The sequence below is a fragment of the Condylura cristata genome, unplaced genomic scaffold (assembly GCF_000260355.1).
Source record: "Condylura cristata isolate star-nosed mole 26May11 unplaced genomic scaffold, ConCri1.0 scaffold00011, whole genome shotgun sequence".
NCBI lineage: Eukaryota > Metazoa > Chordata > Mammalia > Eulipotyphla > Talpidae > Condylura > Condylura cristata.
Genome location: NW_004567112.1, coordinates 37,717,151 through 37,729,257, shown reverse-complemented (window position 1 = coordinate 37,729,257; position 12,107 = coordinate 37,717,151). Strand labels below are relative to the sequence as shown.

The 12,107-nt window shown below is 55.8% G+C and overlaps 2 protein-coding genes across 2 annotated transcripts in view; one reads left to right on the top strand and one right to left on the bottom strand.

Annotated features, from left to right (window-relative positions):
- The window catches only part of CDH23 (cadherin-related 23), a 330,906-nt gene that overhangs the window by 241,111 nt on the left and 77,688 nt on the right, over positions 1-12,107 (top strand). The window contains exons 25-27 of the mRNA XM_004681069.2: positions 555-703; positions 9,963-10,023; positions 11,014-11,162. Of these exons, the coding sequence (XP_004681126.1) occupies positions 555-703; positions 9,963-10,023; positions 11,014-11,162 (359 nt within the window). The remainder of the gene's footprint in view (positions 1-554; positions 704-9,962; positions 10,024-11,013; positions 11,163-12,107) is intronic.
- Positions 3,701-4,072, bottom strand: LOC105853492 (chromosome unknown open reading frame, human C10orf105). The gene has a single exon (XM_012723440.1). The coding sequence runs from the start codon at positions 4,070-4,072 to the stop codon at positions 3,701-3,703; it is 372 nt and encodes a 123-aa protein (XP_012578894.1).

Genomic DNA, 12,107 nt, shown 5'->3' with positions numbered 1-12,107 from the left:
TCTGGGTGGCCCTGAGTGGCCCTGGGTGGCCCTGGGTAGGCCCAAACGGTAGCTACAGTACTCTAGCCTCTGCCCCAACTTCACGTGGCCTGGTTCTCTCTGGCTCCAATCTTCCTCTCCTTCCATCTGTATGGTCCGCCTGGGAAATCCAGGATCACCTCATCGCGGGATCCTTAACTTAATCACATCCTCAGAGACCCCATTCCCAGTAAATGGCCACTTGCATCTTTGCAGAGACTTGACAAGGATATATCTTTTGGAGAGCCACCCTTCAGCCCACCGCGTGCCTCAGTAACCTCGTCTGTAAACAGATGCACCTCCCTCACAGGCTCGTGAGGGCTGGATGAGTTAGGATAAGGCCTGGAACCGAGAGCTGCTGGGAGTGTGACTTCTACTCCCAGAAGGCAGCAAGCTGCCCTTGCACAGGCTGCCGTGGGCAGGCGACCAGGGCACGTGTCTGGCCAGGGCCCAGGAATGTGCATGTGCCCAGGAGGGTGCCCAGGAGGGTGCCCCAGTGCTGACAGCCCACGCCCATCCCGCCTTCCCCTCCACAGACAACGGCCCCGTCGGCAAGCGGCACACGGGAACCGCCACCGTGTTTGTCACCGTCCTGGACGTGAACGACAACCGGCCCATCTTTCTGCAGAGCAGCTATGAGGCTAGCGTGCCGGAGGACATCCCCGAAGGCCACAGCATCGTGCAGGCAAGTGGCCACAGGCCCGGGGCCGGTGGCAGCCTGGGGAAGAGCTTGCAGCTGAGCCACGGCCTGTGCTGGGAGGCACCGCGGCAGGGAGAGGCCAGGAGGGTCCTGCTGCTGCTCGGAACTGCCAGCGCTCTGGGGACAGGAGGGTCCAGGCCCCTCCTTGCCTCCCCCAGAGACTCGGCCCCCAGCTTACTGGAGGACAGGGCTCTGGCTCCATGCAAACAGAAGGAAGGCCTCAGCTCCTTCCCCCTCCCCCACCCCACAACTCTGTCCTCATCCTCCATCCCACCCAGAAGGGTCTTTCAGAGTCAGGAGGAGGCAGAGATGCCACATTTTCCCAGAAGAAACTTGAGGCAAGAGAGTCAGGGCCCCAGGAGGCCCAGAACAGAGCAGCTTTCATAGGGTGCTTGGCCGGAGCACCTCCTTGGAGGTAAACAGGCTCAAGAGGAAAGTGCTCCTTTGCCAGGCAGCTAGAGCAACAGCCGTTGAGTGTCAGAGGACCTAAAAATGAGGCTCTGGTGCCCTCCCCCTCCTGCCCAGGGGCCTCAGTTGCTGCCCAGGGAAGAGGGCCAGGAATAAATTACCCCTCTTCAGCAGCTGGGGAGAGGGGAGAGTGGTTTCCAGCTTGGAGACTGAGCCAAACACAGCAGATCTGGGCCTGTCCGCTGGGGCGGGCTCCAGGGCATGGCAGGGGAGGAGCGTGGGAGGCTGGGGAAGTGCCCACTTCCCTGCTTAGGGCTGGGAGCTGGGAACTGGGTGCTGATTCCAGAGCATGGAGGGTCCAGAAAGCCATGAAGATATGCAAGGGGCTAGTGACTGGTTCCAGAAGGAGGAAAGAGGTTTTCCCCCTTGGACCTCCACTCTAAGGGCATGAAGAGCAGTACCCCCTCACAAAGTTGCGGGGTCCTGAAGGCGATCTCCCTGGTCTAATAACCTGGGTCGCCCAGGACCAACCTCAGGGCATGCCTGAGGGGATAGCTAGGCCTTTGAGGGTCCTCTCCCATCCCCAGCTTTTTCTTCTTCCCCTACCTTTCCCATCCATCCCTAATGCCCAGGAACACCCAGTGCCAGTCGGGGTTTGCTGGCCAGAGGACAACATGTGGGCTTGACTGCAGGCAGGATTTAGCCTGGAATGTCACTTGGAGGAAGTAAAGCAGGGGGTGGGGAGAAGATGCAAAGGAAGGAACAGCAAAGCACTGTGTGAGGAGGTTTGTCCCACTTTCTAGCCCTAGGAATTAGTTTGTATTTACCCAACAAACTCAGACTGAAATCCCGGAGTAAACTAGGGCAGCTCTGATTCTCCCCATTTCTCAGAACACATTCTGGCAACTTCTCCAAGACCCTGGAAGGAAGTCTCTGGCCAAGCCAGAGATTCTCTCTGATGACAGAGGGGTCTAGAAGGCAGGCACAGTGGTCTCTCTAGCAGGGCCTACTTGAACAGAAACCTTCTCCTTGTGGCTTCCAGGGAAGAAGCGGGCACCCCCAAGACTGCTTTGGCTTTGGGGGGTTAGGGATGTATGCACCCATTTGGAGCCAGCCTTCACTCAGGAGACAGGTCTCAGACTTCCAGGTCCAGAGCCATGAGGCGTTAGACTGTGAGTGTCTTCCCGTGAACATCCAGACTGTAGGAAGGTGCAGGCCCAGCCAAGGATGGGCCCCATTGCTGGGAGGACGAGACCCCTGTCTTCCCCTGAGCGGTACCAAGGGTAGGGGCCGTTCCAGGTCAGAGGCGGCTTTCAGCTGGAGAGTACGGAGGCTTCCTGGAAGGTATCAAGCCTCAGCCAGGGCAGGACAGGTAGTTTGGTTTGCCTGGCGTCTTGGATCAAGAGGCTAGACTGAGTTCAGAGCCAGCTCCCAGAGGGTGCTGAACGTCAGAGTAGGAATCCGTGGCTTTGTGGATCCAGCAGGAGGGAGCCAGTGAAGGTTTTAGAGCTGGGAAGTAGTGAAACTGGAGCTCATTCTTTGAGAGTCCGTAGCTGGCTGCACTGTGAACCATGCCAGGGTGAGGTGGGGCAGCTGTGTAGCAGAGCGCAGGTGGCCCTGGGGAGCTGGCACTGTGCAGGAGCTCGGTAGCTCGGACCCTTTCTGCCCACTTTCCAATCAATGTTTAGCTGGGCTTTAGGAAGAGAAGCACTCCAAGAAGTACTCCTTGGGGTGGGATGGCTTTGACATTTGCCCCAATGAAGCAGATGTCAGAAACACAGCACAGCCCGCGAGGTCTCAGGCCTGAGGCCACAGCTGCCACCTAGGTGAGACTTGGGGCCACTACAGTGTATCCTCAGAGGCCGGGGGAAGCACCCAGCCCGCTGCCACTCCACCACAGCATCAGTCCTGGCCTCTCTCAGGAGCTTCTTAGCCCATCCTCAGCCCTTTCGTGACCCACCCAGAAACCTCCATTGAAGGGGGGCCAGGAGAAGCGAGGTGATAGGGAGAGCCCCCCGCTGCCCCTCCTCCCCAAATGCACCCAGGTCTGGCGTCCACCAGGGTACTGGCTGCTCCCACAGATCACTAGGCAGATGCTGGCAGGAGACTCAAGGAGAGGAGTCCCAGGTTTCTTTGGGCACTGAGTTGACACAGAGAACAGACAGCACTTGCTCCCAGTATGGACTAAATATTTCACTTAGCAGGAAGGAGCCTTTGGACTTTGGCATCTGGAGGGCCGACGAGGTTTCTGTTGGGAAGCAGGACACTGCTTTCTGGAGGTGGATGAGATGGGACCTGGGCGCCCCATGTTGTGTCCCTAGAGCTGTGGCCACATGTCCAGGTGGCTGCCAATACACAGCACCTATTCCGGGAATCTTCTAGCAGGTTAGCTACAGGGTCTGCGAGGAGCATGTCCTTCTGGGGACCCCCTCTGGGAAGGGGCCTGGGCACACGGGGACTTTGAGGGTGTGCACGTGACCCAGGCTGCATAGGCAGTGAACCCCTGCAGCGCCAGACCAGTTTGGCAGGAGAGTCTGCAAATCGACCCTGGAGGAGGGCCCCCCGGCCCCCCCATCACATTTTGGTGGATTCTGTGCACTCACAGTCCTGGCTGTCTTTGCGGCTTGGCAGGGGGCGTCGAGGGGCTGACCAGCCCCTGCGGAAGCTGTGCAGGGAGCGGCGCAGGGAGCCCAGACGCTTCCAGAGCCGGAGCTGGGGCTCGCTGGGGCTCCCGGGGTGGTGGGGCATGCACTCACGAGCCTGCTGGCGGCTCGGGTCCAGTGCTGCCGGCTTGCAGAGCGTCATGAACAGCAGGCAGGTGGCCAGCAGTAGGAAGATGCAGGCCAGGGCGACGAGCATGGGCAGGTGGCCCGTCATCTCGGAGGGGCTCCCTGGACTCGCTGGAGCTGTGAGGAAAGCAAGGGGGCTGGGGCCCTCTGTGCTCATGGTTCCTGCAATAGGAATGGGACAGAAGCTTAGAGGCAGATCAGCTGGGCTCAGGTGGGGAGGAAAGACTTTGCTGGGCGTGTGCTGTGGCACGAGCTGCAGGTGGCATGGTGGCCATTTCACAGGCTAGGAGAGAGGCTCGGCAAGGTGAAAGACTAAGGTTGCAGAACAACAGGTCAGTGATGGAGTTGGGCCTGACACCAGATGCTCTTGCTGCAAACCCTCCTGCTCACCTGCCCCTCACGCCCCCGTAGAAACTACCAGAATTTTAAAATCAAGTCCATGAATTATAACAGTTATAACAATTATAACAGTCTCTGACCTGAAAACTTAGAATCTAAGACAAACTCCAACTGTTTGTGATCAGAACCGAGTCCTTGGTTACAGGATGACAGGGTGTTGCAGCTGGTGAGAACTCTCATGATCACCTGATGCCTAGGTCAGCACTTTGGGGACACCCTCCCCCCCCCACCCGCCCTGCCGTATGTTTTGTTGAGTCTTTGTGGTATCCTGATCAATTTTTTGATTAATCGTAAATTTTACTGAATATAAACACAAAACAAGAGACTGCATGTCAGTGCTGATTGTCTGGCTTCTCAAGAGACTCCACAAGGTCAGCACCGGCCACACAGGGGCACGTGTTGCCAGGCGCCCATCTGCTGCCACCGAGCATCGCTGGCGCTCGCTCTGTGCTCCCCCACAAGCCCACTGCCTGCTCCCGTGGCCAGCAAGGACGCTGAGGCCAGGCAAGGGCCGGTGGCCTAGGGAAGCCCCAAAGTAGGTGTCTTGGCTCCCGGCCCCAGCCTGCCCTCTAGGCTCGCTGAGTTGCTCTGAGAAAACATGGGACATAACCCACAGAGTACAGGAGCTCTCCCGGGGAGCACCAGCTCCCAGACTCTGGTCCCCTGTAGCACTTGCCATCCCCCCACCGATGGCCCTCAGAGATAGCCAGGTTGAGTTTTGGTTGGATGCTTCGGGGCTGCAGACTAATGTGCTTGCACAGCCTGGCAGGTCCATAACATGTGGCCCCAGAGGGCAGGTGGGCAGGTCCACCTGGAGAGAGCTGGCTGCGCCCTCTGAAGGGTGCGGTGCTGTCCCAGCCAGACCCACAGAAGACCCGAGTTGTAGGCCCCTGTGGTCTCTCTTCCAGTTTCCAGAGAAGCCAGAAATCTGGATTTGTAAGCAAATTCTGCTGCAATTTAAATGTTGACAACCAGTTAAAATTTGGGGAAGATGAGAGAGGGGAAAAAAAAGAAAGAAAAGAAAAATTCCAAAGTCCAAACTGGATTTCAAAAAATTTCGAGATGAATTTTCCAATATTTAACGTGCTACAACGGGCCAAACAAAACATACAGTGGGCAGGCTGCATTCAGTTTGCCGGACGGCATGGGTGATGTTTAATCCTTTAGTGTCGGGAAACACAGGCTAGGGTATTTATCAGCGGGTCTGATAAAAAACAAACAAACAATCACTTTGCTTTGACGTTGGAGACCTCAGGAGACAGGGGTAGCAGATTTCCCCTCCATTAGTCCCAGCCAGTGGCCTAGTCTCACTCGCGGTTGAGTTTCTGGGGCTGACACCCGGCAGGAGGGGGCGCGTTAAGTCATGCCAGGCGCTGTCTGTGGGCTGCACAGAGCCCGTGACAGCAGGTAGTGGGGGGCTGGAGAGTGGCCACCCAACCCCCAGCTCCTGTGCCCACCCCAGGTACTCACCAACAGCTGCAGGGTTTAACTCCCAGCTCCCTGTGTCAGCCAGCTGAGGGTATGTGCTTGCCTGTGCCACCTCCCACCGCTCCCTGCCACTCCTTCCCGCATTTCCAGACAGAGCGCCACCCCTCCCAGTTCCCACTGGAAACTTTGATGCCCGTCTTGCTGCCCAGGGCCTCTGCCTTCCAGGCATCAGGCCTGGAGAGTGCTCTGCCCGGGCAGCCATACATGAGTTAGCCCTTCCTTGAATCTGAGCCTCAGGGAGACTGGGGGTTCCCAGAGGGCGAGAACTAACTGTCCTCCCCGGGGCAGGGCCTGGCTGGGTGTAAGGAAAGGACAGATTGAAATGGGAGACGTCTCAATCCTGCTAGCCCCCATGTTCCTTACTTCAGTACTTTCGCGTGGACCTGGAGACCCTGTTGGGATAGCAGGTCCAGGCTTCAGTCCTTAGGGGCACACTTCATAATACAAAGGTAAGTGACTGTAATTGGCATCAGAATAGTTCCCTAGAAGCAGTGATTCTGAAGCTTTGAAAACCTCAAGCCACCCTCAGGCACACATAGCAATTCCAGCTGCCAGGCTTCTTGACCCCCACCTCTGACCAGCCAGCAAAGCAAAAGCTGGCTATCAGCTGCCCCTGCTCACAGGAGCCCAATGCCTTGCTCTAGATATGTCTCTGCAAGATCAGTCTAGAGCCTTCTTTCCTCTCTGCTCCAACGGACAGAGCCTACGAGCAGAGGAGGCTGACCTCAGAACACGTAGGGTCACCCAGCCAGTTAGTGCTGGGCAATCTGATGCTACCCCTTAAAATCAGTGGGCAGACATGAGCCGAGGCCTTGAGCTTCTTCCAGTGTGGCCTTGGGCTAGCCACTGCCCCTCACTGGGTCTTGTTTCCACTCTCTACAAAAGCAAAGGGACTTCCCAGGCCTAAGCATATACACACACACATCCTCCCCAGGGGGCCCCAGCAAGGGTCTGGCCCCTGCTTTCCTCACCAAGCTTTCTCCTTCAGTGCTGCAAGTGGTGACCTCAGAATCAGGCCTCAGCAGTCCGAGCTGGGTGGGGAGGTCTTCTCAGCTGTCCAAGGGAGGCCCGTGACCTCAGCCCACTCTGAGCTCTGCGGTGCCCGTGCCCCTTAACCAAGACAGACAGAGAGGGCCACCTCCTCTCACTCTCCAGCTGGACCTGGCCTTGTCTGGAAGAGCGTGGGCCCTGCCTTGGAGGAGGGGACAGCTAGAGGGTAGGGATGGCCAGCTGGGCTGGGAAGAGGGCGAGGGGAGCCACAGTAGAGGAGCCTGCAGCTCTGAAGCTTCCAGTGGCCTCACTCCAGCCTGTCTCCTTGGAGCCCTCTGGAGGTGCAGGGGGTGCTGTGGGGATGCAGGGGGAGAGTTAACTGCCTCTGTGAACCCAGGGCTCTCACCTTCCCCCCTTGGCTGTTGGAATGGTATAGTCGGGGGGCAGCCAGCGGGTGGCTATTCACTGGCTGCCAGCCGCCAGGTTACCCGGGAGAGGGGCTCCAAGCCTTGCAGTGGGAGGGAGCCAGCAGAGCTTGGGCATGGCAGCTCCCTCCTCCCCTCCTGCCTTGTTCCCTGGGCCCCTCAGCTTCCCAGGAGGCACCTTCCTTTTAAAGGTATTGAGCTACAGAAGGGAGGAGCAAGAGGCATTTTCAAGGTCAAAGTGATCATAGGGCAGAAAGCAGTAGATTGACAGCCAGCCAGGCCGTGGTGGTGATTCCACGGGCATGCCCACACACATACACACACACCTCTCTCTCTCCCTCCCTCCCTCTCTCCCTCCTCGTTCCTCCTTCCCTCCTCCCCTCCCCTCCCAGCATGCTCTCTTCATACAAGCCAGAGCTTCCCCGGCAACTGACTGCACACTCTACAGCCTAGTGTTAAGCAGGTTCCCCATCACAGCACCCCAAGCCCCCAGAAATACAGCATGGTGGGGGTAGCAGGGTCCCTGCCCAAGACCTGAGCCCGGTGCCCACTCCATTTTGGGGATCTCTAGTTTCTGATATTCAGCTACTCACTCTTGCTCTTAGCCCACAATAACAGCAGCCTAGCACACCCCAGTTGGTGGGGATATCCCAGGGCTCTCGGCCCATTAGGTGACTGAGGGCCCATCTCATCCAGCCCAACCCCAAGTGCATGAACTGAGGACCAGAGAGGCGTGGCCTTCCAGCAAGCATCACCCCGCAAGTCAGTGTGTGTGTGTTGGGGGTGGGGGGAGGTGCGGGAGGGTGCTCTCCCCTAAAGTGGGCAGGCATGGGCAGAGGCATCCAGTGCCTTGAACAGGTTGGCCTGCAGATGCTTCCAGCAAATACCTGTCGCATGAGTTGCATTCACTTACTCATTCAACAGATATTTGACTCTTCTATGTGCGGGATCATTCTTCCAGAGACTTAGAGATACAATAGTGAACACAGCCCCTTCTTTCCATGGGGATATAGAAAATAAACAAGTACAGGATGTGTTGGAGGGTGACTGGGGTGCGATGGCCTCACTCTTGGGGTGAACCTTCAATTTCTTATAAAATGTCAAGGAAGGCCTCCTTGACATTTGGGCAGAGACCTGAAGGTGAGGGAAAGAGATGCAAGGGAAGGCAAGTGGCCAGGCAGTGGACACATCAAGCAAGAGCTAGGCCCTGCGGCACAGAGTATACTCGGTATTCAACAGCTAGCCAGGAGGCTGGTGTGGCGTGGAAAGAGCCGGGGAGGAGGGTGGAGGCTGAGCCAGATGCCAGGAGGAAAACTGCTATTTCTGGGACACCTCTGGGGAGACTGGCTCTTCCTTTAAACCCAAGGTCAGAATCCACAGAGGAGATTGTGATTGATTCAGTTTTCACTTTCCTGGGCTGGTTGCTGCTGGCTGTTGTCAGGAAAACTTGACCGCCCCAGCGCACACCCCAGGATTGCAGTGAGATGTGGAAAAACAGGAGGGACAGACCCAGGACAGGGAGCATCCTGTGCTCACAAGGAAAGTCACCAGTCGTAAGGGACAATGTGCTGGGCGCCATGGAGTCTCCTCAGCCTCAGGCCCCTGCCCACCTCACCTTGCGGGAGTGTTGTCTGCCTATTCCAGGTGTAGAGCAGGTAGATTAAGTGCTCAGTTCTTGGTGTGGCAGGTCTCCCTGGAGCTAGGGCTAAGCATTAGACAGCAGCTCCGTGAGAACCCCATTCCTCTGCCCCACCCGAAGTCCCACAGGAGACAGTACGTAAGCCTGAGGTGCACCTGAGCAAAAAATATGGAACTGACTGGAGTGAGCGTGGATGTGAACTAACATGGAGCCCTCCTTCCAGAGGTGGGGTTTCAGGGTTCCTGTCACAGGGGACTGAGATGGCTGCTGGGGGTGTGGGGGTAAAGGGATTCACCAGAAAGACTGGAGGGCAGAAAAGGCAGCTGATTGGATACATTGCTGAAGGGAGCAGCGGAAAGGATAGGAATGTTCATCAGCGCTGAGGAAGAGTTTGAGGCTCTCTGTATACTGATTTTGTGGGGGGTTTGCAAGAATTCTGGGCACCAGTTTTCACAGGTGGCTATCTCTCTGGTCAGTATTAGCCCTGCATTCCTTGAAGTTCACAAAAGCCTTTTTGATGCTTTGTAGGTTTTATGGCTTGTCTTCCTTATCTGTTCAAACCTCCCAAGGTTTTATGACCCAGTTTGCATGGCAACATTTTGGTTCCCTTTATCTATTGAAGCCTCCCAATCTTTCCTGTTGAGCAGGAAGCTAAATTTTAACCCTATCAAGCATACCCTGACAGTTTCCACACAATGGCCTCTATACTGTATAGTGCCCAATGGGGACATGATCTGGCCAGATGGCCTCGGGTTAAGGACCTGAGGGTAAGACATAGCCACCCAACTGAGGCTGAAGGAGAGACCTGGCAGAGCAGGAGTCCAGAGAGCTACAGTGCCATCACCTCCTATAATGGCAACCCTGGAGAAGAATCAGGGAGAGAGCTGGCAGACCCCTGGCCCAAACTGGCAGCATGGACCCACCAGCCGTCAGGTATCTTTATGTGGGATGAGGAACACAGATGTGTCCTTCTCTCTTCTGCACCCCCAGCCTGCGTATGGAATACAGACATTGGGTGAAAGGGGTGGAGTGGAGAGGGGCTCCTGCAACATCTCCCCTGCAGGGTGTCATTCAATCAGTAACCTCCATGTCTCTTTCTGCCGTAGCTCAAGGCCACAGACGCAGATGAAGGCGAGTTTGGACGTGTGTGGTACCGCATCCTACATGGTAAGTGGTTGCCTAGGGTAAGGGTCATTGGTCCTCCTGCCCTTGAGAGGACAGAGCTTCAGTAGGCTGCCAAGGGTGTTGGAGGTGAGGCCAAGGAAGCCCCAAGCATTTCACAGGAATGACCCAGAGGGAGGACACAGGGATTCTCCAATCGCTTGCACCAAGTTGGATGTCTTTAAGATTATTAATGCACTTGATTGCTATGCTCCCAAGTTCTTTGTGTCCTTTCAAAGTGTTTCCCAAACTCCTCACACTAGACCAAGGCATTTAGCAGCAAGTTCCTTAGAGACTGAGCTTCATGTGCCCACCCCTGCACCAATCACCATGGTTCAGACACCCCCAAGTTCAAGTTGTATTGGTTGAATTAGAATCTCATGACCACCCCTGAGCCAATCATTATGGTCTTAAGCACTAAGACAGCCCCCCAGAGTCTGAGTCTCATTGGTCCAACTAGAATTAAGTAGCCATCCCTGAACCAATCACGACGGCCAAAAAATAAATATGCTGATTTAGCCACTCTGGAAATAAGGCGTAAAATTCCCCCTACACAAACCACATGAGAATGGAGTAGGTGGAGCCCTCGGAGAAAAATCAGGTGCTGTTACCACTAGATGGGAACATGGTTGTTGGCCCAGCCCAGTGGTGTCTTTAAAATCTTGGATTCAACCACCCACAGAGAATTTGGGTTACAGTTGCTCTTTATTCGTGCCCCAGAACCCTCTGAAATACTAAATTCACTGAGTTCCCTGGTTGGGGACGAGTATGGTGGGGGACCCCAGTCTTCCCATAAGGAGGATACTGAGTAAGCTTTTATCCCCTCCTTCAGATCCTGCCAGACCAGGACAGCACGAGGCAGAAGCCTCCTTGCCATTGCCTCCTTTAGCCACACTCCTGAGAATGTAGGGCCTGAATTCTGTATTCTCTCTCCCCATCTCATGAGCATCCTGCTCCAAGGCACATTTCAGGATTCTCATCTGTCCCTCCATACAGGTAACCAAGGTAACAACTTCCGAATCCATGTCAGCAACGGGCTCCTGATGCGAGGACCCCGGGCCCTAGACCGGGAGCGGAACTCATCCCACGTGCTGATAGTGGAGGCCTACAACCATGATCTGGGCCCCATGCGGAGCTCCGTCAGGGTGAGCTGGGAGCTGGCTGGGGGAGCTCATGGGTGACTAGCCAGTAGGGTGTGAAGACTTGTATTCCCTTCAATGCTGAGCTCAGGACTGGGCCCAGAACATCACTGGACCAGAAAAGGTCACCAGTGGGGGCCTGGTAAGGGCAGAGCTTAGATGCTGGCTTAGATGCTGAATGACACCAGACTATCATGGTAGTTGGGGTGGGGTGGCGGGGAGGGGTTACCACAATCCCAGTACAGCCTGGGGTTTCGGATGTGTCATTTTGCTCTGAGTCTGTTTCTCAAGAAGCGCAGACTGGTTGGGGGTTGGTTAAGACAATTCCTGACGTCCGCCCTAGGGAGTGAGAGGTATGCTTTCCACGCTAACCCCCCTGTAGCCAACCATCTTCTAGACCGAGTGAAGGAAGTCTCGCTCAGGTGATCTTAGAGATGTTTCCAACTGCATTTCCCAAATGGGAAAACAGCCACAAAGAAGTAGCTAGTGAGAGAACCAGGTCATGAGCTCAGTTCTTCTGAGTCCAAGTTCAGTGCTCTTTCCATTGACAGGACCCCCGAAACAGTCCCAGGTTCCCTATCAAATGTATTCTCTACCTACCTTCCCTCACCTCAGGCTTTTCCCCATGAAGCTGAGATCAAGTCATCCTGAGTCTTTCAGAGGGTGAAAAACACACACAAATACTCCCACTGGCTGGGCTGGATTGTGCACGTTGTTCCACAGTGGCAGGGCATGACTGAGACAATGAGAAGACCTCTGAAGGTCACCCCCTGTCACCCCCACACACACACTGCTCACTCAGCACTCATGCCCCTTCCCCTAAACCAAGTGGAAAGTGAGTCACACCTTGAGGTGAAGAGTGGGAGGAGGATGGGAGAAGTGAGGTGGGGAGCAATCAGGGACTTTTACCCAGACCTGAATGGGGCAGAATCAACTCCTCTTATCAGCCCC